The sequence below is a fragment of the Acanthochromis polyacanthus genome, chromosome 10 (assembly GCF_021347895.1).
Source record: "Acanthochromis polyacanthus isolate Apoly-LR-REF ecotype Palm Island chromosome 10, KAUST_Apoly_ChrSc, whole genome shotgun sequence".
NCBI classification, from domain to species: Eukaryota; Metazoa; Chordata; class Actinopteri; family Pomacentridae; genus Acanthochromis; species Acanthochromis polyacanthus.
In genome coordinates this window covers 7,990,908-8,016,608 of record NC_067122.1, presented here as the reverse complement: position 1 = coordinate 8,016,608, position 25,701 = coordinate 7,990,908, and the positions used below count along the sequence as shown (strand labels likewise).

General features: G+C 41.1%; 2 protein-coding genes across 21 annotated transcripts in view; one reads left to right on the top strand and one right to left on the bottom strand.

Moving 5' to 3' along the window:
- Nucleotides 1-308: 308 nt before the first annotated feature.
- phox2bb (paired like homeobox 2Bb) lies at nucleotides 309-3,834 on the top strand. The gene is made up of 3 exons (XM_022207923.2): nucleotides 309-955; nucleotides 1,604-1,791; nucleotides 2,156-3,834. The coding sequence occupies exons 1-3, from the start codon at nucleotides 715-717 to the stop codon at nucleotides 2,582-2,584; spliced, it is 858 nt and encodes a 285-aa protein (XP_022063615.1). The 5' UTR covers nucleotides 309-714; the 3' UTR covers nucleotides 2,585-3,834.
- Nucleotides 3,835-4,926: 1,092 nt separating this feature from the next.
- Nucleotides 4,927-25,701, bottom strand: part of LOC110960615 (LIM and calponin homology domains-containing protein 1) — a 101,558-nt gene continuing 80,783 nt past the window's right edge. For 9 of the 20 annotated variants that reach the window (XM_051953999.1, XM_051954002.1, XM_051954013.1 and 6 more), the window contains 18 exons: nucleotides 24,080-24,206; nucleotides 23,690-23,847; nucleotides 22,424-22,910; nucleotides 20,024-20,338; nucleotides 19,471-19,576; nucleotides 19,219-19,322; nucleotides 19,010-19,115; nucleotides 18,195-18,269; nucleotides 16,645-16,673; nucleotides 15,800-15,913; nucleotides 13,748-13,840; nucleotides 13,370-13,534; nucleotides 11,968-12,062; nucleotides 11,486-11,644; nucleotides 10,694-10,789; nucleotides 9,932-10,040; nucleotides 8,337-8,439; nucleotides 4,927-6,883 (listed from right to left, as the gene is read on the bottom strand). In XM_051953999.1, coding sequence (XP_051809959.1) covers nucleotides 6,858-6,883; nucleotides 8,337-8,439; nucleotides 9,932-10,040; nucleotides 10,694-10,789; nucleotides 11,486-11,644; nucleotides 11,968-12,062; nucleotides 13,370-13,534; nucleotides 13,748-13,840; nucleotides 15,800-15,913; nucleotides 16,645-16,673; nucleotides 18,195-18,269; nucleotides 19,010-19,115; nucleotides 19,219-19,322; nucleotides 19,471-19,576; nucleotides 20,024-20,338; nucleotides 22,424-22,910; nucleotides 23,690-23,847; nucleotides 24,080-24,206 — 2,467 coding nt within the window. In that variant the 3' untranslated portion in view covers nucleotides 4,927-6,857. The other 11 variants (XM_051954001.1, XM_051954003.1, XM_051954000.1 and 8 more) reach the window with 10 other exon arrangements.

Below are 25,701 nucleotides of genomic sequence, written 5' to 3'. Positions count from 1 at the left end.
GGCAGAGAGAGAAGAGGCAGAGGGGGAATACTATGTGAAATCCTGCCCAAGGTATACGGTCGCTTAAAAGGCTTAAAAGCTTGGAGAAAATTGGATCAGGGAGAATCGTCACCCAACTTTCATTATTTCCAAGTGGTGTGATTGAATTAAAGGGCAAGATGGTGGTTGGAGAGGAGTGGGGCGGATGGGTAGAGGGGTGGGCGGCGGCGGCGGTGGTGGAGGGGTGCGTAATGGCGTGGTATTAAATTCTAATTAGAGATGCAGGGGATCAATGATAGGGAGGTTGGACAGCCCGGGCCCCCAGTGCCAGCCCAATAGACTGATGAGTTATTGTCATGTAAAAAAGCGCTAGCAATAAGACCAAACGCTTTGCTATTGTCCAAGCGGAAAGAGCCAAGTTTATTATGAGGACTATATGCTCTAGAGACCTCGGGCTAGGCGGCTCTTAGGGGGCTTTTCATAAAACAGGGCTAGGTTCCTATAAAGGAGGCCAGTTTTGGAGCAGGCGCTGAGCAGTGAACATCGACCCACCGTCCAGCCTTCTTCCAACCAGTTCAAACCAAACAAGTCATCTTTCCCCCCAAACTCAGACCGCGCGTTATCCTCATTTTGATTTTTTTTGATTTTTTTCCCTTCAAGCCCATTTTTTGGGTGCTTTTCTTTTACTTTTTTTCCAGGGAAGTGCAGCTTTCTCACACTACCGAGCCTTCTCAAATGTATAAAATGGAGTATTCTTACCTAAATTCCTCTGCCTACGAGTCATGTATGGCCGGGATGGACACGTCGAGCTTGGCATCGGCCTATGCGGACTTCAGTTCGTGCAGTCAAGCCAGTGGGTTTCAGTACAATCCCATCAGGACCACTTTCGGGGCCACCTCCGGCTGTCCGTCTCTCACGCCGGGGTCCTGCAGCCTGGGGACCCTGCGGGACCACCAGAGCAGCCCGTACGCCGCAGGTAAGCAGCGGCTCCGGAGCCTCAACCCGGTGTATTATAGGACGCCTTGATTGCATTTGAAAATGGAAATGTGTTTAGTATTTACCAAACGAAATTTGCTTACACAAATGAAAGAATTTATCACGTTAGAAGCGATTGCAGGCAAGAGGTAATTCGGTTACGGGGTTATACTATCCCAGTCACACCCAAAACCGCCAACAGAATTATCTTAAGCTGCCAAAATGATAGGCATAATTTATTTACTTTGCGATGAGACATAAAGCTTCGAAAATAATTAGATAACCAAAGACTAAAGCTCATTATTGACACCGAATTGGAGTTACAGTAGCAACAAGCGGGGCGGATGGGAACATTACGACAAGTTTTCAAACTTGAGCCTCAATCTGAGGAGCAACAATTAGTTTAACATTACAATTAAGCGCATCACAGGTCTGCAACGTTATCAATTCTGAACTAATTCACAGGTAATCAAAGGCATAATACAATTGAAAGCTTTAGCCCAGCGTCCTTAACCGGATTTTATACAAAATATCGAATTTGAATTTACTTCCATTTGACAACATCACAGTTACACAGCCTCATATCTCCCCATTACAGCACCGATACGAGCAGTGCACATCTAACGGTGGCATTTCACTCCGTTTACAGTTCCATACAAACTCTTCACGGATCACGGCGGACTGAACGAGAAGAGAAAGCAGAGGCGCATCCGGACCACGTTCACCAGCGCCCAGCTGAAGGAGCTGGAGCGGGTTTTTGCAGAAACACACTACCCGGATATCTACACCAGAGAGGAGCTGGCACTTAAAATCGATCTAACTGAAGCCAGAGTGCAGGTACACAATCACCGGCACTCGTTACGCATCATTACGCACAATTATGCACGGGAGGATTTATGATGCAAATAAGAAACACTTTAACATACTGCTACTAATCACACTTTTACAGTATATTTTAGTGAACAAAAAGCTTTTCTGCTTTGAAATGACACACTGCTGACCACCCAGTGTGGTGCATTATTGCATAAAATAAAGTGTTTTCTTTAGGAACACAAACATCAGCAATATTAAAGCTTGTCATCTTTATGACAACCACCTAAAAAATCTGTATGACTCCTAACATATAACTTCATTCATTCTTGTCAAACAAACCACTATAGTAGTGTAACCTCTCTGCTTTCACCTCTCCCCAACTATTCAGGTGTGGTTTCAAAACCGGCGTGCCAAATTCCGCAAGCAAGAGCGCGCAGCTGCAGCTGCCGCAGCGGCTGCCAAGTCCAGTTCTGGAAAGAAGTCAGACTCAAGAGACGAAGACAGCAAAGAGACCAAAACCACCGACCCTGACAGCACAGGAGGACCGGGCCCGAACCCGGTGCCCACCTCCAACTGCGGCGGACCGAGCCCCACCGCAGGCCAAGTCAACACCACCGGGAACGGACAGGTGGACCAAGTGAAGACCTCCGTGTCCACCGGCATGGGAGTGACAGCACCGAGCCAAGGCTGGGCCACCGCACCGGGGACCATCACCTCTATCCCGGACTCGTTGGGCGGGCCCTTCGCCAGCGTACTGTCCTCTTTGCAAAGACAGAACGGAGCCAAAGCTACATTAGTAAAGACCAGCATGTTCTAATGAAGCTTCACAGCCGGGAGTGAAAAACCAGAGCAGAGGAAAAGAGATGTTTCCTCCATGCGGAGACTAAAAAGCAATCGCCCAAGACAGACTTAAGGACAATAAAAAGCAGTTAGGAAAAAATGACTACTGTTATTTTATTTTTACGCCTTGCGCCATTTCTTGTGGTCAGTTTGCTGTAAAAATATCCATCTTGACAAGTCAGACTGTCTTAAAAATAACGTTTTTCTTTTCTTTGAACAAGTGCTAACTGGGTGATATTTATACTTGTTTCCAGACAGGTAATCCTGAAAATTAAAGTTAAAAAAGAATTTTTTCTGTATTAATACCATCAAAATAACACATTTATCACGCGTAAATTCGAAGCAAGATCATCCCAAACTGGTTCAAAGAAAAAGACTGAATACTGGATGAAATGGCTTGTTGAGATGACTATTTTTTTTGTCCAGAATTTGAGCAAACGTCGGCGCTCTGGAAACGCGTAGTGCCATCAGCGAGCAAAGGAGCCTCGTTTCGTCGGTTAAATGTCAGAGATCAACAGCTGCTTTGTTTGGCACAGAGACGTTTAATACCCGTGACTTGAGGATGCTCTCCCACACATCCACGAACCAAGAAATATCCAACAAGACGCTGACGCATTCTGCTTTTTCGTTCTCTATAGACACGACCTGCTGTGTGGAAGTGGCCTCTTACAGCTGCGTTTTTTCCTTTCTAGGGCTGCTGAGAGTTTAGTTTCTTTAAATTATCGATATAAACACAATTATTTCCTCGAGAAAAAAAGGCACAAACTACTGCAATGTTCACCTCTGACAGGAAAATCTGTATGTTTTGTGTGTCTTTCTACGGCAGTGTTTTTGTGGCTCAAATTGTATAGTGTTAATACGTATTATTGTCTCCTATAGTTGAACCATAGGCCATACTCCCTCGTAGATCGATCATACAAGTCTTTTTGATGTTTTACAAGATTCCCTCGGAAGAATTTATTTTGAGTAAAAGGAAAAAAGAAGGGAATGGATGCAAACATTGTATTTATTTCTATATAATTTGCATGTTGTCTCTTTGTCTGATTTTACAATGATTTCCCTCCCATTTTGTGAGCATTATGTAACATGTTTTGTCCAGGATCTGAAAGTTATTTATATGTAGGTAATGAATGCTTATATTTAAGAAGGAAATATTTCTACATGTGCACATAGTTTTCCAGGTGTACCATTGAAATGATTGTTGATGATAAAAAAAAAAATAGCTCACGTTGCTTTTGTCATGTTTTCTTTGGGGAAATAATTATTCGTTTTGTATTCAGCAAGTTTAATTTATTTTCTTACATTTCTGTAACATAAATGACTCAATATGCGGCGACGGTGTTTGAAAAAGCCGCAGCTTTCAGCACCACGGACAGCAACGCTTCAGTCAACTCTAAGGTTTATATCTCCTCAGAAAAATCAGTTAAATGGTTATTTAGCCTTTTTGTTTTGTTTTCTTACAATTGAATTTAAAAAACAAAACAAAAACAATCCTAATTTTGTTTGGATTTAAATGTATTGTTCAAATAATTGTAGGTTTATTTGAAAAATGGGTTCAAATTCGAAGAAAATTAGATCGGAACTGGAAACTAGTGGCATTGCAATTTATTCTAAACACATTTTGAATTATTTTTCTTTTAAATAAAGCTCAGTCTTCATCGGTTTATTTTAAAGCTCATAAATTGTCTGTGGCAGATAAGTCATTAGGACATAAATTGCAAAACAAATTTATAACAATAAAAATAATGATGTGAGATATTTGTATTTTGCATTTGGTACGGTTTAGAAATAATGCCGGAATTCATGAGCCTATGTGATGTGCAAATACCTTTTTCCTCAACATGGGGACAAGCATGGAAAGGAGAAAACTTAGAATTCGTTGGTGTCTTGTCTGCTGCTTCATGTCCAAATCTGTTTAAGTCTGCAAAAAAAACAAAAACAAACAAAAAAAACAACAAAAACTCACTTCAATCAAAATTTAGCCCTAAATCTAAATTGTTGAAGTAGATTTTTTAACTTTTTTGGCCAGAACTGAAAGCAATTTCTGACTGCTTTATTCATTTTTCTTCTTAATTTTGCCCATTCTTGGAGTACTAAACTATGTTTGCTGTTTTTATAAAGAGGTGTTTGAAGTGGAAACAGCCAGCAATTTCCAAAAAACCTGACTTTGTGTTTCCTCTTTTGCACATTTTCAGTTGCTGAAATAATGTTTAAAGCATTTATTTCCTGTATTTCTTCAGCTTTATTCAAAATGTTTCTGCAAATTTCTGTGAATGATGTTTGTCTTGCAAAAAAAAAAACAACAACACAGAAGCAGCATTTTAATTTATAACATTTTATTTATAAACATACAGTATGCTATAAATGCCGATGCATTTCAACATCAAATTAATCTATATTTCGGATAGTGTTCAGGTGAATATTACAATAAATACAGAACAGACGTAAAAGGTTCTCATTCCCCAACTATCCTGTTAAGAAGACCGTCTGAATATAGAGCTCCGTCTCAAAGATCCCGCTATAAGAGACTCAGCTGATTCATTAACTAAATGAGGATAAAAATAAAAATACACAATCGTAACAGAACCTTAAAAATACTGTAGATCAGAGAGATGAACCCGGAGAGAGAAGCTCGGCTATAGGACGCAGTTCAGGAGGAGGAAGAGGTGGAGGCTGCTAGTTTGCTTTCATACAGCAAATCATTTGGTTTTAGGCTTAAACGTGCATTTATTTTTATTTTATTGTTGTACATCCACGACACCTAACGGAGCTCTTCTCATACAAAAGAAGCAAGTGACTTAAAATGTGCAGCTGGCGGCACGGATCTTCAGTTTTCATCCAACCAAATATTGCACAGGTGCAACTGCTGCTGGTAAGTGTTCGGATTACCTCTGCCGTTTAACTACGTGTAACATGTACTGGTGATCTTTTAAAATGTCTTTAAATGTATAAATGAATTCTACCACTGAGCAATTATCAAAATTACCTCAATTAATAGCATACAGAAGTCTATATCGCTCTAGAATAAAACATTCAAAATTAAATCAAGACCCCCTGCAGTAGACACACGGTATTGGGTGTGTGTTTCCAAACAGATGTATTTCTTTCTTTATTTCACTATAAATCACAGAGGAATCGCAGGGGTGGATATGAAATTAAGATCCTTGTATCTGAGAAAATAAAGAGTACTTATCAAGTGAAGTAAAGCGTGATGTGAAGGAGGGCTGCAGCTCGTCCATCTGCAGTTTAGGAGTTTAAATTTGGCCAAATCCCTCCTGGACTCAAAAAAAAAAGAGAATAAAAATAAAGAAAGGAAAATTTAAACACCATACAGCTGGTGTTTTGTTTCCTGCTTCACCTTGCTTTCCTAAGGCACATTAAAGTCTTCCAAGCTGACAGACCGGACGACGAACAACCTGCCGTGACCCACAAGCACAAAGACAGCTCACAAGTCATGTTATTGCCCTAAAGAGGAGCCTACATCCATACTATGTCTTTATATTAGAAGCTAGTTCTATTCTGTACACAGAACAAGAGACATTGGAGGTCACTGTGTGGGCCAAAGGATAAAATATAGTGAATTACAATTTGTTGTATTGTGTATATAGTGACCTTTATTGCACTTCCTAGATTAGGTTTGTTTGAATCTATTACTTCATTAAAGGGGCATAAAATTCTTGTTTTTCCAGATCGAATCTGTGCTGCCTGATCATATGTTGTTTAAACTCCATTTTTTTTTATTCTTATCACCTCAAATTAAGAAAATATTGTTTATATGGTATAAAGTGAAGACATACTGCATTTCCATCATAGTAAATATTCTTTTTTTTCTCTTTTTATCCAACCAGGAAAATAGAATCTGATTCTAGTGTTCATTCTGGGCATCAGCATAGCCTACCTGTGTTCATCTGCAAATCTTATTGCGTTTTCTTTTCAACATGGCCGTCGCCTCTGAACAGTCTCTCTCTCTCTTTCGCTGCATGATGAAACACAGTTTGTGGTGGCACGAGGACCAATCAAATCCAGATTTCACTCACGTATCAGATGACATAAACACGAGAAATATACAGTTATTTTTGTTAAACGCGTGACTGTCCCCATTATCCCACATGATGAATCTTCAACGGTTATCGAGCTGAAGAGGATGCAAAGATCCCGACACGCTGTGAAGGACATGATTTGCAGATAATCGGGTTAAAACAGGGAGGATGGGTTTTTCTTCCGTGAACCTTGTGCTTTTTAGTCGAGCGTCACAATGTGGTTGGCTGTCCGGCCGCTTGATAGGAAAGAGAGGGGGAGGGGGGGGAAAAGAAGGAAAACCATAATTTTTGATCAACCACAAGTTGTTTTTATGGGATTTTAAGTTCAAGGACATGCAACTGCAGTGAAAGAAACCCTTCTTAATTAGAGATAAAGACTCGGGAGTCCTTTGATAGAGGCTCTGATTTGATTTTGTGGTTTACTGATCCCCAAATGATAAACGGCTGCTGAGAGGTTATTGAAACACAAGCTGCGTTGCTTAGAAGGCACAAACTTTTTTTGCTGTAGTGCGGTAAAGGTGAAAAGGACGGAAAGTTACCGTCATCCTCTCCAGACTCTCTTCCTACCTGCGCCTCCTCCTGATGCAGCTTCAGTGTGTTTGACACTTCTTCATTAAAGCTGCACCGGGTAGGATTTCAACATTAAAATACATTTGCCTTATCAGCCTCACAGTGGGGCTGCAATAAAGTCCAAGTTTTAAAATACACAGATTTTTCTTCTCATCATAAAACAGTGTCGGGTTTACTTTGAAAACAGTAAATCAAAATAACCTTTGAGGACTGCTTCATGAGCTTTGCATTCACATTATTAAAATTTGCATTCATTCATCTGTGAAAATATGAAATATGGCCAACATTACCAAACAATAAGGGAGAAGAGTACCTATGCTCTTTTCTAATTTAAAAAAATGATTAAAAGTTCTGTCTTGGTGAAGGGAAGTGAGTTATGTACTTTAGGTGATTCTCAGATAGTCATGATGACGGCTCATTTGTTTGGAACCAGTGAGACAAATCTGACCGCAGTCATTCATGTTTGTAATGGATGGATAGAAACACTGCTGTAGACAGGATAGATGTGGAGAAACAGATAAAAGCAGGACAGAGTTAGGTTAACCCTTTAAGCTTCAGTCAATTCCAGCCGTTTTCAGTACAAAAAATCCCTAATATTCTATTTTTAAATAAAAAAAATTACGAAAAATACAGGGAATATTGGACGGGCATCGCGAGGTGCATTTCCTTGAAAATGACCGATTTGGGGATTTTATACCGACTTCAGGACATGTTTTGGATAAAATAGTTTACTGGCTTGTTTCATCTGGATGTAAAAGGTTGGATTATGACCGTTTTTTGTGGAATCTTTTTTTTGTGTGTAATAATAAACCCGGAAATGTGAGTCGCGTTGTGTGCGTTGAAGCTGTGTATAGAGAACGGATGGATGAATATTTGTTTTTGTCGGACAAATGTGTTTTTCTCACCCGCTGTGGTAATCACATCTGAAAGTGGTTTATACCGGCAGATTCATGAGAATCTAAGCTTTCCATCGGCGTATAGTGTTTGTATAATCGTGTTTGCAGCCGTCGGACATTCTTGAAATTCCTATGCAAATTAGTAGGTGTACCGCCGGCGGTACACTGAAGCTTAAAGGGTTAAGAGAGGAGAGCATGGCTTAGAGGGGGTGAAAGTACTCACAGCGAGAGCGGATGTAGCACTGGTGGCAGTTGAGGAGACCGTTTCTGATCCGGACATCCGTCCCCGTAGTTGTGTCGCCTAACTGTCCCTTACACACCCCACACTGAAGAGAGACAGAAGCACAGAGGCACATATTTATACTAATACTCACTGCTCATTATCTAGTGTCTTTTAAGGATGTACTTGATGTCATTCTGTTTGTTTCTAAATGTTCAAAAAATCCCTTGAAAAGACTAAAATGAAAATACTGCAGGACTTCCAAGGCTCCCAAACTATTTACTCCTAAAAAAGATACAAATCAATGGGTTCTACAATTACAATTTATACAATTCCATTCAGCAGACGGTTTTATCCAAAACAATATGTATCTGAGAGGAGATACAACACAAGTAAGGATCTAGTTAAGGGAAAATAATCTTTATAAATGCCATGAAACTAGTTCAAGTGTGACAATAGGACCTTGGTGAACAGGCAGTGCTTTTTACATTTTACTTATTTATTTTGCAGTCTGTCAAGTGCAAAGGTGTTCAGTGAAGAAGTGGGGTTTTAGTGTTTCCTTCAAGACTGAGAGGAACCGGGGAACTACAGAGGAGACGAGTGTAGCTATGGACGGTTGTGTTGGTTCTATCAGGAACCCTTTGTTGGCCGAGTGTAGTGAGAAGGAGGGAAGGAGTGAAGACCTGAATGAGAGAGTTCAGGTGGGAGGGAGATGTTTTCATGGTTGTTTTAAATCAAGTGTCAGAGTTTGAATTTTATGCTAGCAGCAACTGGAAGCCGATGAAGCGATCTGAACTTCAGGGTGAGATGTGTCGTTTTTGACTGGTTGAAAACCAGACGTGCTGCTGCGTTCTGGATCATCTGCAGAGGTTTGTCAGTGTAGGTGTTATTTAAGCATTGCAGGGGACACTTTAAGGGGTGTGAGGGTCCCACTCCAGGAATTTTGAGTGTCACACGCTTTCTTTTTTATGCAACAATTTGTGCATACCCTACATGCATCTGTATTTCTGTGGTTATGAGTAATTATACACCAGTTATCTGCTTTTTATTTATTGGTGCAGCGGAGGTATAGAGGTAGTGGTGGAGGGAAAAACGTGCACGTGTTTTAAATATCCCCCTGAAATCTGCACCCATGCACATATACACAGACATTCATAAAGCCTGAATACTTTATCTAAACAACTGGGTACTGTAGTTTTTAGGAGACATTACTCAAAACAATGCATTTATTGGGAACTATTTTCAGCTGCGAATTAATAAACATTTGGTTAGCCAGTGGCTATTTCCAGCAGCAGGACAGTGTAAACACTCAAAATAAACAATGGTGTGGTCCACCGATGGGATTTGAATATTTTTTTGCGTAATAATCGAGCTCTACAACACATACAGAGACAATGCAGACTTTGTCTTTTTGTGGGATTTGTAGACAGTAAGTAAAATCACAAATATAACTTCCTTTAATGCCACTGGCTGTTCAGCATCCATGCTTCTGATGGATGTTGTATAAGATGCAGAAAATGAAATAAAGCTAAGAATGAGTCTCGGTCTTTCATTAGAAAAAGCACTTTTTGAGGATGAGCGCTCTCTTTCTCACCAACCTTAAAGCAGTGGATGTGGAAGTAGAGGCTGAGGGTCTCTATGATCATGGCGGCCCCTTTTCCTAACGGCTGACCACAGCTGGAGCACAGCTTCTTCCCACTGACAGACCTACAGGAGAAGGAAACACAGAGACAGACTGTAATGATGCTCAATACGCGTTTCTTTTTGTGGTGGCATTTAGGCAACAAGAGAACAAGAAAAAGAGGGTTAATCACCAGATTGTATGTCAGTATTTGTCAAACTGGAAAAATAATAAAGACTGGACATTTAAAATTATACACTGCTCACAAAATATCAAGATTCTGACTTAAATGTTACATATCATATCCTATGTTTTAACTTCAATAAATCTAGATCTGTGTTTTAATTGATGCTCATCACAGTCTCTCCCTGCACAGTTCACATTACATGTAGTTATTTCATCACTTCTATCGCTCTTTATATTTTCTGGCCTCCACTTTTCTTGTGCCATTTTTCATTCATGACCTTAATTGTATTTTAATAACTCGTGATCTTGGAAGGCACATTCGCAGCGACGTCTGCGCATGTGCTCCCTGCAGAATGAAGAAGCATAAAGTTAACAAATAAACCTCCACCTTCCTTTCATTAGAGTGAAATTCCGAGCAGCTTGGAGTGTCCTCGCTGCAGCGGTACATGTTATGAGATGGGTGGGGAAATGTGGGTAGTGAAGCAGAAAATGACAACGCAGAAACCAACGGCACCCTCCCCTCCCTCCATGTGGGCTGCTTGTGATGCAATACCTGTTGGGTGCTGGAGGCAGCGTGTCTGACGGTGATGGACATGCTGCAGGGGGCTTTGATGAGCTGCGGCCCACGTTATTATCAATGGGGCCGCTCCTGGAAATGGACAGCAACATGAAACATGATGATGACGCACAGATACAGTGACACTATTGGCCAACCCGAGCAGACAAGAACCAATCGAAGCCAGAGCAACAGTCAAATCTACTCAGCCATGTTTAGGCAGATCCAAGCTTACTTTATCCTTTAAAATGTAGTTTTGGGTGCTACTATCATGTTTGATTCTTATGATATTGTGTAGAATGCTTTTGTCTTGGCCTGCAATGATGTTACTTCATGTGGAGGAGGACTATGAAGGAAAATGCAGGTACAAGATGCCACCTGCTGGTCAAACAGGTTCACTGCTTTACAAAAACCCACTGTAATCAGAGCACTGTTGGTTCCTATTCTGGATGCCTAAAATGAGTATTTAAACCAGGATGATATGTAAAAAATTGAGGGACATTTTGAGGCTTTGAAAAAGCAAAGAAAAAAAAATGAGCATGTGAAAAAAAGCAATGCTTGGGGACATGGAATTAGCACATTCCTGTAACACACAAACAAAAATTCACAATAATGTTTGACTGGCATTAAATGACACATTCTTCAGTTCTACTGTGACAAAATGTTTAAACCCTCCTTCATATATTGGTGGAACCCAAATATAAGTTAGAGACTTCTAATATTGACAATATTATTTTGCAGAACCTGGACTGAGGCTATCTTCTCTCTCTCACATCCACATTCACACACCTTCGATCCCCTGCAGGCCGGCTGGGTCTGTTACTGTCTGCTGGGGGCTCCTGTTTCTTGACTGGAGTTGAGGATTTGGTCGGCATCGGAGGAACCTTTTGGCCGTTCTGAAGGCTGTGAGTGAGCACCTCTACCTGACTGCTGCTCTGACTCACCGAGCTGATGATGGCAGAAGGAGAAACGAGCTGACGTTATTGTCTGCTGTCATAAACACACTTCATTACAGGGCTAAGTCCAAGAGGCAAAACAAAATACTATAGCAAAGTATTTTATAGAAAAAGAAACTAACTCAGAAACATGCAAGATTTAGATTTTATTGCATAGATTTCATCAAGCTGAAGCATAGGTATAATTAAACTTACTGATCACACAAATTCATGTTTTTTTTTATGCTGCTTTGTTTGAGTAAAGTTCTTATACTTGGGGTCAAATAGAGAAGTGTTTGACTGAACATTTACTGGTTTGAGACACTGTTCACCAACCTTCTGCCTGTTTTCATGCTGTCGTCAGCGGTGCTGATGTCACTGGTCCTGTCGTTTTCTCTCCGTTTCCACTCTACACTCTCTGTGCTCGGCTTCTGTCAACCAATCAGAAACAGTGAACAGTTAGTTCAACGGTTCAAACGTCCACTGATATGATTTTCAGGGACAACATTGATCATTTTTTTCGCATTTTTATGACTGAACAGACAAAAATCACTGAAACATTGACTCTACTATCAAGTACTGTCTCCATCCAAAGTCTTGTTTGGCTTATTCCTCTTTATGGTTCTTGAACATCCACTTAAAACACGATTACACTGGGTGACTGATTTCTTTATCACAAAAACTAGACTATTTGCAGTCTTAGCCTTTTCAACTGAAACAAATTAATATTTAAAAAGTGCTTTGTATGTAGTGATGGCTACAGTTCTTCACTTTCTACTCTGAGGTTCTGCATTATGTTGTCAGTATATTTTGTCCAGCCCAAAGAAAATCTCCAACACTCTGGTGTCCTAAGAAGTCACAGTGGTCTTCATCCACGCCCCTTAGGTCACTCCTTATTTCTCTTCATTGGGCTTAGACTCTCCTAAATAGTTCCTGTGGTGGCATTAATATTCACTGCTGAATACTTCCTGAATATGTTAAACCAAGATGATATGTAAAAAATTGATGTCAGATGTGATGCATCCATCACATCTGACAGTGTCTTTTAGTGCTCAAATATTCATATTTTTTGTATAGATTGGATTCAAAAATGCAGATTTCTCAATTATTAGGTTACAAACAGTAGCCCAACAAGCTAGCATAGCAGTGTAGACAGAACCACGTGTCTGAGCATGTACAATGATCTGGGTCTCCTAGAAAATAGTCTTGTATTGGGCTGCGTGAGCTACTTTTAATTAAACTACAGTCCATCCATCCATCCATTCTCTATACACCGCTTTATCCTCACTAGGGTCGCGGGGGGTGCTGGAGTCTATCCCAGCTGACTCGGGCGAAGGCAGGGGACATCCTGGACAGGTCGCCAGTCTGTCACAGGGCTACATATACAGACAAGCAATCACACTCACATTCACACCTACGGGGAATTTAGAGTAATCAATCAACCTCAGCATATTTTTGGACTGTGAGAGGAAGCCGGAGTGCCCGGAGAAAATCCACGTATGCACAGGGAGAACATGCAAACTCCATACAGAAAGATCCCAGGCCCAGATTTGAACAGTTTACTGATGTAGCTCAGAGTGGAGTGAGGATTAAACAATATCAAGCTTGTTAGTGGAATTTATAGACCATAAAGGAAATATAGAGAGTCACTTTTGTTATCGTCCGTTTATACACCTCTCCTGAACTTATCGAGTATCAAAGTATTCATCAAACAATCCAGAATCAATGAGCTATTCACCGACTGCCTCTCCAGCAGTTCCTGTTTGCGCTCCCAGTCCGCCAGCGAACGGACGATGGTGTCCTGAGGTTCAGAGGTGGAGGAGAACTCCCCTCGGCTGGGGGAGGGCAGGGCTGAGGAGCGGGGTGTCAGAGGCGCCACAGTTTCCTCCAGTATCCTGCGCTCCTGTTGTAGTGTCAGCGAATTAGAAAAGTAAGTATGGGCTACGATTCGCAGTAAAAAACAAAACAAAAAAAACAACAACACAATTTTGGCTCTAAAATGCATAAATGCAGAAGAACTTAGTCCAAAATTATGCAGAATTTTAAGTACGTCAAAGGTAATTTATACCAAAACACATGACAGATGCAACATGTACCCTCAAGCACAGACACACACCTCCTCGTGGTACTTCCTCTCCTCCTCTGCCACCTCCTTCTGTGCTTTCTCCCACTCCTCCTTCAGCTTCTCCTGCTCGCGCTGGTATTTCTCCTGTTACCATGGCAACAGACACATGACATACAGCACAGAGCCTCAACAAAGAGGAAGACTGAACTGAACTGTCTGCAGGTGGATTTTTTGTCACATCTGGCATGAAACGTTGTTTTTCAGACATTCTCCAAAACGTTTTGTCTCCTGAATCAGTCGACGATGAAATTCTCTCCAAGCGCGCCCTGCTTAATTTAGTCCAAGGAGGGACAGAGCTGAGATAATTGGTAGACTATTTAAGACTTCCATGTGGGACTTCCTCTGTACGTACTTTAAAAATGAGCCTTGAATTGGAGACGAAAATGGAGGAAAAGCTTCCTGTCCGTTAGGGCTAAACATTTAGATATGATCTTTAGGGATAAAAAGCAAATAAAAGGGAGCAAAAGTAGGCAGTGCAGACAAAAGGCAAAAGCAGAACATGCAGAAGCACTGAGCACTGGGTTCCTACACATTCTTAATTTCAAAAGCGGCCTTCCATCTTTCATAATTTTTGCTTTCTTCACACACATGACACAAAAAGATAGCACTTCTGATATCTATTTTGTCAGACGTGTAGGAACCCCAAAAGGAGGACACATTTAAAAATTAAATATTTAGAAGGAAGCAGAGACACACACAGAAACAACCAGGGAGGCAGGTAATGAGCACACTGATGCACCAGACATTCATCCATTTAAAGGCATCTCATCTCAAACAGTCCTGCAACAACCGGGGAGAAAAGAAATTCGTTCTCGCTGTTTCAAGTCGTATTTATCCAGAAACTACTACAGACGAGTACAGCGAGCCAGTGACACCAGTGAATCTTTTAAATGTTGAGAAATATGTGGACTGGAGATGCACCTGCTACTGGTTGAGGAGAGAGAGGGTGATTAGGGCAGCAGCAACAGCAGCAACCTTAGACAAAGCCCTTGCCTCTGTATGTGCATGAGATGGAGACAGTGAGGGAATAAAACCAACACAGGGGTTCTTCCACTGCACAAAATCACCATCTAGTGGTTAAAGTGTGCATAGAGGTAGTTGGGGTGTGCCTTTAGAGGAGGATGTGCTCGATATAAAACAAATATGGAGGCAAGCTTTGGAAGTAGCAATGAAATGCAGGTAATCCTTCTGACTGTAAAGCAGAAGCTTACAGTGCAACTGGGGGGTTTGGAAGCATTTTAGCAGTTTGGTAAGCAGCAAACTGTCCAATTTCACAGGTTTGGTGAGATGCAGCCTAAAAGACATTTAGACTACAGATAATCTAACAGAATCCAGCATGTTCACATTTAGTTAGGACCTCCTTTGTATTGAAATAGAGGCACAGAACTGTTGTTTTTCAAAACAGTTATAATGTAGATGCTTACAAGACCTTGACTTTTCAAGATAACTCAGCTCAATGTGTGCACAATTATTAGGAAGATTGTATTCCTTAGGATGCTCTCAGTCAATCTAAAATATTATCAAACCTCGAAGTTGAATGTGTATAGAAAAATTAGTTTCGTCTTTCCCAGGGGATTTTAAACGTGCACAATTAGGTAAGTAAATCACACAATTATTTTATTTTTTCTGCTCTCAGTACATAAAAATGTAATGAGTTTTGTTAAATTTATCTCATAAAAACCTTGTGAAAGATGCACCTGCTCCGAAATTGCTAAACTAATTGTCCAAACAGGCTCATAAAGCTTTATGTGCCGATTGCCAAACTTCATAGCTGAACCTGCAGTGCAGCTATGTGTCTGAATAACAAACATAAAAAGATCGTATCCAGTTTTTAATAAGAGTGTGACGCCTCAAAATTAGCCAGCTTCATTTGACATTAAATCTCAAGCAATTACTTCTTTCCCTAGAGCTTGCTTTGTACATGCAGCTGCTCAAAGTCACACTGCTGCTGCTTCCTTCTGCCCACTGACCTTCACAAGAAAGCGAACCCCTAACCTTGCAGACTCATGCGCCATGCTTTACCCTTGGTGATATACTGTGTACCTGCAGCATGCGCTCCTGCTCTTGCTGCCACCTTTCCTGACGCTTTCGCTCCTCATCCGGGTCCCAAGACCAGCGGTCACCCCGCTTGGCCTGGGGCAACACCGGCACTGACACCTGATAGACCCCAACACACAAACACACGCACACACATCAACATGCACAAACACACACAAATGTTCATGCACACATTCACACCCACCCACATCCCATTCACACACGGATCAACATCAATGTGCACACACATCCACCACGAAAAAAGAAGAGAAGGGAGGAGACAGAAATAGTTGGTCTACCACAACAGCACTACTCCAATGCTAGCCAAAGGACTCCTACTAAGGAGAGAGAAGACAGAGAAAGAGATAGATGAGCTAAAAATGAAAATAAGCAGTATCGGCCATCGACTACAGCATCCTCATCTGGCATGCTACATCAACAGCTCTGTGTGTCCTATGAGTGCTAGCTGAGTGTCCTACAGAATGACGCAGCAAGTTCACAGCTGAAACTGTGCTAAAAATGAAAGCTGAATATTTAAAAACACCTAATGAGATTGTGGGACACATTTATATCTATAAATCACTGAGCATTTTTCATTGAAACTACATAGTATGTAAAAATGCTGGAAGCTAACACTGAAGTGGAGGGACTTACGCAGTAATGTTTTTCGTGTTTTATGTTTTTTGTCAGTTTTGGTGAGATTTTTAATCTCCCAGATTACTGTTTTTTTGAATCTTACCTGTTCATTTTTTTGTCATAGCACTAAATCACTGATACACATTGCACTACAGAAGATCACAAGCCAGATGAGAAGCAATAAAACAGCTTTTCAGTTAAATGATTTTACTCACGTTTCCACGAAGGTCCTTCTCAGCGTCTTCTGTAGAGTAAGGAAACATTAGTTAAAACACACGTTAAAACAACACTGTGGATATGGGTGATCAATCACTGTTATGGGATAAATATTCAGGAAAATGACAACACACCATGTGCTGGTTTAAACAACCTGAGAAGTGACAATGTGTATGAAAGAAAACAAAGACAGAGCTGAGTAGAAGAAAACTAAAGTCCATCAAAAGGAACAGATCACATTTGGAGTTAATCATTAAGTTAATTGTTGTTAAATGTTGTCTTCATGTTTGGATGGATTTGACTCTGGATTGAAAATATGTCACTTGCTTTGAAAAGATTAGAAGTGATCCCACTGTTAAATTTCATGTAATGGAGCCAGATGTTGTACAAGGAGGCATCAAAAAGATCTGTGACTGGGCCTGACAGCAGGACGTGTGCTACATACGTTTCTGTGACCACTGGTAGATGCACTTTTGTAATTTTTCCTGGATCGCAAATTACAGCAGAGAAGAAAGCATTGCATTCTGCCACAGTCAACAGCTGGAAAGATCCAGCCTTTATGTTGAGGATCATCACTACTGATGAGAGGTGGGACTGCGGCTGCCACAAAGAATAGAACAGAATCTCTTTATTCATCCCCGAAGGGAAATTTAGTAAAGAGAAGAAACAATAATTTTCACAGTGGAAGAGCTGCTGTTTCTAAAAAAAAAAAAATAAACAGCCAAGATGCACCAGGACAGGAGCTCATTTTCTTCAACATTCACGAAATTGGGCACCATTTATTAGTCCTCTCAAATAAATGCAGAGATCTACTGTAACATCCTGAGCGCTCAGTCACAGTACTGGGATTACAAATGCTTTTTTAGTGATAACTTCTTCCTCTTCAACAAAATAAAATTCAACCCGAAGAGTCACTGTTTTGACACAGTTTAGGAGATTCAGTGTTCACTGCAGATAGTGCCTGACATGTCTACATTAAAACACCTCCAGGAAGAATTACAAACATTGCAGAAACCCCCGTGTATGGTAGTTTATCGATGCTCAAAAAGACTACTTTCTGATGACATTTTTGATTGCCATAAGCAGTCTTGGAACTTTCTGATCGCATTTGGATGCCAGTAATGTGAATCACACTGAGGCAATAGAGAAGTATAACTCATTCACATCATCCATTAAAATAAATAGCCTGATTCTTTTAATGTACTGTCAAATGTGACATATTAAACTATCATTTTTTAAACGGCCTTGTAGCAGAGCATCCTAACCAACATGAAGACAAAATGAAAATGAAGCAGTCTTACAACACACTGATGAGTCAAACCTGGAACAACTCTGCACTTGTGTCAGTGAGCATAGTTGCAACACAAATGGAAAACATCAAAACACATTTAGAACTGTAAGAAAAACATCACTGATCATTCACAAGACTTTGGAAATGAAGGAATAAACAAGGAATGGGACTGGAGGGCTGTTGTCGAGCCGTCTGCAGAACGGCAGGGAGACCCCTGTGCACCAGCGGAACATGATCTTCATGAATGGAGGAGTTTACCTGGCGGAGCGAAGAACTCCCAGCGTAACTTAGGGTTGCTGGTTGCCAGCGGAGACCTGACACTGATTTCAAACTCTATATCGAAATAAAAACATATGTGGGTGGAAGGAAAAGAGGGAATTTGGGGTGGAAGGGAAGGAGGGAGGGAAACGATGGGGGATAGACAGATGTCAAAACCAGGCGCTGGGATGGACACCAAGAGAATTAGAAAAATCCAAGTGACGAAGGGTTTCAAAATGTCGCTCCTGTCATACTGTGGGTCAGAGGAACGGTAACTGGATTATTGATTTTTAGTCTTTAAAAAGGTTGGAATCCAGATTTACTAAAAAAAACAAAACACAATGTGCTTTTTACCTGACAAGAAATTCAGACTTAATTTTAGGGCAAGAAAGTCAGAATGAAGCCAAAAAAGAAAATAAAAACTAAGAAAACAATGTTTTGGGTACACTGTTTGACAAGGTAATTTTTTTTGCTTCCTTTTCAATATGTTTTTGTTGGCTTTCTGACTTTATTAGCTTGTGTGTCCATCTTCATTGTGAAATCTAAGGAGGACTCATTCTAAGTGTCATTCAGAAATCATGATCACATCAGGAGATATGAAAAGTGAAGTGAAGCTTCATGCTAGCTGCCAATATAGGCTCATAATGGATCCACATTTTTGAGGACATTTTCAAAATTACAACAGCAAAAGAGAAAAAGTGCCATGTTGAAAGGCAAAAGGAAAACAGAGGGACACGCTAATCAAAGTCAGAAAGCGAGGAGATGTATGGAAAAGAAGCCACGAGCTTGCTATGTGGATGTTAGAAGACACTCACCTGCTGTCGTTTCCCTTGGTGTGTGATATTCAAATGATCCTGGTGCAGATGAGCTCAGTGCCGTCTCTGTTTTCTGCGACTGCTCTTGGGAAGAGGGAACTTTTGCCTGCAGGCAGATTTTAGATTATCCATTGAAAAAACTGCTGATGGTTTGACTTTGGACATGCTAGGTGACAAAAGATTTTATTGTTTGTCCTCAACAGTCTCACCTGGGAAGTTACTGTTGGTTCCTGCTGTGTGTTGACCTCTGGCTGAACAAGACTGGAGGGGTTTTCCTGGGATGCTTCAGGCTTTTCTTGCTCTTGTTTGTCTTCTGACAGCAAACACAAGAACATTTTAATATCTGCAGACATTTTTACATGTTTGACTTGAAGGGGAAATTACAGTGCATGCACTGTAATAACATGCGTCTACAGTAAGAGCAACCACAAGGTGTCAGTAAAGGAGCATGTCCCTCAGACCTGCAGGTGGTGTTTGATGAGCTGCAGCATCGGACTTCTCTTTCTCTGGAACAGCTGCTGTTTGGACTCCCGTCTTTCCAAAGCTTTCCTCTGGCTTCTGGAGCTCCTGTAATGGTCACACATGTTTTTCTAAACAAATGATCAACTTAATTCTGCAGATCAACAGCCCTATTTTGACAAGAGTTGCATATCTAATATATTACATTTTAAATTCTATAAAAACTGGCCGAAAGCCTGACAAGATGTTATGATGCTACTAAAAAAAGAGAGAAGATTACAGTACTAGTGTTGAATACTGTAGATTGTATGTAAATGAGTCACACATTGTAAGAAGAGGAAGGGAAAGTAAGTGGAGGAAATGGACTTTGCACAAAAGTCCAGACAAAGACGTTCCAAATGACATAATTTAGGAATTTTTCTGTTGTGAAATTTAAAGCACTCACACAACAAATGTACTTATAAACCTTCAACCTTTGGACTTTAACATTTTATAAGAAAACCAATTATTGCTATTTTGAATTGTAAATAACTACAAAAGATAGTCAATTCTGACCGTGGGGAGTGAGGTGGGCCGGCTGGGTGGTGTCGAATGCTCAGTGACTTTCTCCTCTTGGACGTCTTCAGAAGCTGCCTCTGTGCCAGCTTGTGTCTCCTTGGCCTTCGGTGACACTGGAGCTCCTCCTGCAGTGGAGGTGTTTTTACTGCGAGTGGGTGAGGCCGCTGATGAGGGAGCCGCTACAGCACTGTCTCTGGTTTTAGAAGGGGATGCCTGGAAATGGGGAGGGGATTCCCTTCCTCTCGGGCTCTCGGGCGTGGTGGGAACGTCGTCATTCCTAACGTCGCCGTTTACTCGGAGCAAACCATCCGCCTAGATCAGCAGAGAATGGGGTTACGGTTTGGGTTGCTGTGTGCAGCTTAAGAAGATGCTTCAAAAGAAATCCCAAAAAAAACACCTGCCCTGAGGCAAAAATGTACACAATTCAATTTAATGGTTTTTCATCTCAAGGCCCTTTAACAAGTATTACAAGTACTATAGAAATAAACATTGTCTCACTTCTAACTCCTCGTATACCGATGCTTTATCAGGACTACTTGGTGTCAAATTTGAATGCACTGGGTATTCTTCAGCATCACTTTTCAATGCACAGCTATTCCAACAAACCTATTAAAAGATGTCAATGTTAGAAATAGATGTCATGAGTCCATAGCATAATGTTTCTTTTTAGTTGGTATCGTCCCAGCTCCTATTTGGACAACCAGGAACTTGCCTTGAAACGTGCGTAATGTTGTGAAAGGACAGATTTTATGAGAAAATTGATCTCTTCCTATCCTTGACCAAGTAGTCTGGAGAGAAAACAAGACTTCAGTTGCAAGATACAATGAAATTGAGACTATGAGTCTACTGGCGCCAAATATTGACACAGATGACATTGACACAAAAGGACACCTTGTACTTTTCTCTCATATTATCTCGTATTTGACTCCCAAGAAACAAGAACAGTTTGGAGGAACCCAACAGTTCCCCCATGAGCAACCACTTGACGATACTTGGGATGAAAAACTCTCTTTTAATGTGAAGTAACCTCAGAACCTGATTCAGGCTGGTCAATACATTTGGGTAGTTCAAATTAATGTAGACATTTTTAAAGCATCAATGTGCAAAAATTCCTGCAATTGCATTTCTGATACTCCATGTTTGCCCTGATAAAGAGACTATTAACACTATTAACATTCTTGACTGACTGACTTTTCTTTTGATGAATGTTTCAGCTATTTTCAGCTTAATATATATATTTACTGAAAGTTAAGCAGATAATTTGTTAAATTCAGTTCATTTTCCATCCATACTTTGACATGCATGACATAGATGGTTCAAAAATCTGGTTATTTGTGTAAAATATCTTAAAATTGCCTGAATTTCAGCTACAATCAGGCTGTTCTATCTCAAATTATTTTCAAAAATTAAAAAACTCACTACCAATAAATAAAGGAAAATGCAAAATGAAAATGTAAAATAAAATATGCCTACAAACCCAGTGCCCTCGTTTGTGGTTATTAGCTGTTCGTCTAGCTCACAACACCATGCTGGCCTCTCTGACAAAGAAGCACTAATATATGTGTGAGGAGCTCCTAGTGAGCGGTAACTTAAGACACGCTGGTGGAGTTGGGTGAATGCAGGCTCTCAGTCTGCCCCCCTCTGCCTCCACCTTCTCGGCCCTCTCCTAGCAGCCTGTGTGGGCCGTCTTTGTCCGCTGGGAGCCCACTTCACATTGAGAGGGTCCTACTTGTCAACTTCTTAAGTCAATAGGGAACAGAGGGCTCCATTCAAGCCCAGGCTCCGCTCAGACTCCTGACAAGAAATTCCAGAAAAGCGCTCTGCTCCATTTGGTCTGATAATAACCCGCCCCGCCCTCCTCGCCACACCAAAACACAAGATGTCATTTTGAATATTCCCATTTGGCAATTTTTCCAGAAGAAAAGGAAATGGATCCTGTTGAGGGTACTTTGAGCCAAATTGAAACATTACATGCTTCTTCAGGGAGGGGAAGTCTTATGTTTTCCTACAAACCAGACATCCCATCACCATGGCAGTTCTGTGGTATTCTAATGTAAATGCAAAGAGAGCTGGAGGGGAATTTGCCCACCAGGAGGCCACCGAACGCTGAGAAGTAACCACATGTAAAGTGGTCAAGGCCTCAATCATTGTGAAACTAATCCAATCTCAGCTGGTTTTATGGACGTGTGAAGAGAAGTTTAGCATCACTGTGAAAAGAACTTAGATAAGAGTAACTAAATATTTGACTATGGCTCAGACAACACATGGGAAAAGTGAAGGACCCACACGGCATCTTAACGATACCATAACTCAACACGTGCTATCAAACATTTAAGTTTGTTATTCTTTAATCCTGTTAATAGCACACCTGGCCTCTTTCTGCTGAGTCAGACTCACCTTGCTGTTCCAAGTTTCAGCTGCTGCAGGTCGGGACTGGAAGTAAGGCTTGGGCGTCACCAAAGGCACCGGTTTGGGCGACAGGGTTCGGGTTGTTGGCGGTTCAGAGGAGCGAGAGCGAATCTGAGGCCGCTGGTGCGATGATGAGTCTCTGGGAAACTCCTCAATTCGTGCCTCCAGTGTAGACGTGAACTTTGGAGCTGGGGCCGACTGCTGGCGCAGATACCTCAGGGGCCCGTTAGGATCCGCGTCAAAGGGATCCGGCGTTGTCGGGGAGGCCGAAAGCGAGAGGGAGACGGGGAAGGGCGAGCAGGGAAAGGAAGGGTCAGCAGATATGCTGCGGTCCAAGAGCTTTGGCAGCTGCAGGCGTTCCAGGACTGCTTCACTGATGGAGAAACGCTGAGCATAACCTTGGAGAACGGCAGACGCCTCCTCTGGGGTTCTGGCTTTCCTGTAGGCCTGCCGCAGCTCCTCCTCACGCCGCTCCCTAAAAAGCAAATCAGATGAAGACACACCAGTAAGACACAGAACGATTCAGATAACAAAAATGTTAAAGGCCTACTCCACTTGCTGATTCAACTACTAAAAAATTGTGTGTGTATCAAAGTTACAAATTTAGAATTTTTGTTTTCGGCCCTAAAATGGCTTGGATGGAACTCTGCATGATTGCTTTCTCTAGACTGGGTGGATCTACATGGTGCCATCTCTTTGTCCACTCACAGCAGCTTGAGCACACCAGCTCACCTGCAACTCTACTCAAACTACTATTAAAAGTCCCATTATACAATTGACAGGATTGGTTTCTTCGGGTTTCTGTTCTTGCAGAAGTCTGACTCCAAGTAGACAGCTGCTCAGTCATGGCTTTGATGACTGATTTAACTTATGCAAGTTGTAGCACATAAAAATCCTAATATGAACATGTTAATAAGACTAAAAAATGATCGTTACTGGAGGGTGTCTTTAACTTACTTTGCAACTCTCTATTAGCAGCTGACTCCAAAGGATCAGTTTCTTTTACATCACTATCACTCACACAGATCTGCTGTTCCTCTTTGGCTTTTTCTTTGAGTGAGACCTACTTTAAGTGAACTCCAGGAGGAGTTGCTGTCACCTCCTTGCCCGCTGACAGGAATTACAAGGAACATTAAATTCTCTTCTCTGAGAATGACCCAGTTTTTCACATCCGAGCATTGTACTGTACATGCAGCTTTTGCATTTCAGTGACATCGTGATCACACTTGTTGTGTCGCTGTGGATGTCACCTACTTGTCCTCCACGATCTCTCTGTAGGTCTTGATGCTTCTTCTCCTCTGAGAGATGCAGCTGTCTCCTGACAACACTCGCTCCATCATCTTCCTCTCCTCCTCTTTTTTGATCAGGTCCTGGGAAATACTCCTCCGACGACTTTTCCATCGAGCCAGGTCCTGACACGCAGACAATCAGACTTGTGTAAGGCTCGACTCTGCAGCACTTATTCCAAACTGGGGCTCAGCTAAATATTACTTTTCAATGAGTTTGACGAAAGCTTGCATGCTTCAAACTGCAGCATAGAGCTGATAACCGTCTGACATACAAACTGTAGAGATGTGATAATATTTTAAGATGACATAAAAAGTAATCTAAATCCAACAAACAAAGAAATTTAGAGAAACTCACATCCTGCCAGTGATCCTCCTCTTCCTTCATTTTGTTGTACTGGTTGTGCATCAGTTCATGACGCACTTGACTGTGCGGCTGCAGGACGCCTTCTTCCTCACCACGCATGTCGATCATACTCACACTCCTGGGGAGGAAGACGAGGAGGAGAGAGACAGACGAAGGACATGAATTATGAAGAACATGGACTTTCACTTCTTTTACAGAGTCAGACAGTTGAATTTCAAGAGGGAATTAGTTTAAGTTTGTTTTTTGATCTTTTTTTATGTTGTTAGTAATTCCATAAGTTTCTCTCAGTCCATTTACTGTCATGTTTGCATCTTTAATCTGTTTCCTGCTGTCACTGGACCACAGTGCAACATTTTCTCTATTTTTTTCAGGGACTCAGCAGTGGTCAGAAACCTTACTTCAATTAAACAGTCTGAGAAACTGCAACAATCATGAAATACATAAATTCATCATAATAAGAAAACGTGAACAGCCAGTGAATAAGCAATGGCTCGCTATAGTTAATACAATAAAAGCATCTTTGAAAGCTTTTAAAATGAATATAACATTTCCAATTTAAAAAAAATGCACCTTTTCACCCAAGTAAAACTAAACAGATCTCAATGTTGTTTCCCGTCAAATTTCAACATTTGTTTCAGCAGGAGATGAATACATACAATAGAATTTAATGCAACCTTTGATAATATCAGGTTCAGGTGAGAGACAGGTGGTTGTGAAGTGTTTAGTGACATTCCGGTTTAAGTATAAGATACGTGTTGGCTCGTGTGATCTTCAGACAGTCAGTGAATGTTTCCATTGCTCAGTTAATATTCATTTAATCAAGTTTTAGTGCAGATTTAGTGTTAGGGGCATGTCACTATACTGGGTGTTCATCACAAACAGGAAAGTCATTTTATCCTTGCATCAAGAACTGTCCCAGTCAGTTTAATGAGTTTAATGATGTTTCTGTTGTTGAGATTTAGCGAAGCGATGCTCCGCAAACATACAAAGGAATCGTTTGACTTAAAAGTACAAAAGGAGTGGACAGTAGTCACTCTCAGTCAAATGTTTTTGGAGTTCACTGATCAGTGTTTCGACCCAAGAGACCATGGTTTTAGCCAGATGGACAGGTGAAGCTACAAGACAACTGTGAACTGTGTATGTTCTGGTGCATGCTTCAATAACCATTTGCTTTGCTTATCCAAATTTTAAACAAAGTTACATTTGAGATTCTATCCAGTTTAATTAAAAGTTGCCCTTTTTACGTCCACTTTTGGTGCAAAGATTACCGCAAAGGCTTTCTTTCATTAGCGTTGTGACATAAAGGAATGGGGTCCTGTTGGGGGGGTGAAATAGTTGTTTTACATGATACATGCAGTTGGCAGAAGCACTGATGATGAGTTCAGTAAATTCTTTCCAAAGCCACGCACTTTGGATGAATCTGACAGAAATGGATTGGTGCCAGGCCAAAGCAGAAAAGCATATCCACAAGATTTACTGAAACCATATTTTCATAATAATTCACATGTAAAAGCCAGGGACAATGTTTGACACCGTCAAAGCCCACTGCCAAAGAGTCCATTTTGAGGAGTCATTTCATTTATAAGTTGAATTTATGTAATGCAAGGTGGAAT

Bases quoted from the DNA above. Each gene is read 5' to 3' on its own strand.
- phox2bb (XM_022207923.2), top strand. From the start codon at position 715: ATGTATAAAATGGAGTATTCTTACCTAAATTCCTCTGCCTACGAGTCA. The intron at 956-1,603 runs GTAAGCAGCGGC...CTCCGTTTACAG, and splicing joins GAGCAGCCCGTACGCCGCAG to TTCCATACAAACTCTTCACG. The intron at 1,792-2,155 runs GTACACAATCAC...CCAACTATTCAG, and splicing joins TAACTGAAGCCAGAGTGCAG to GTGTGGTTTCAAAACCGGCG.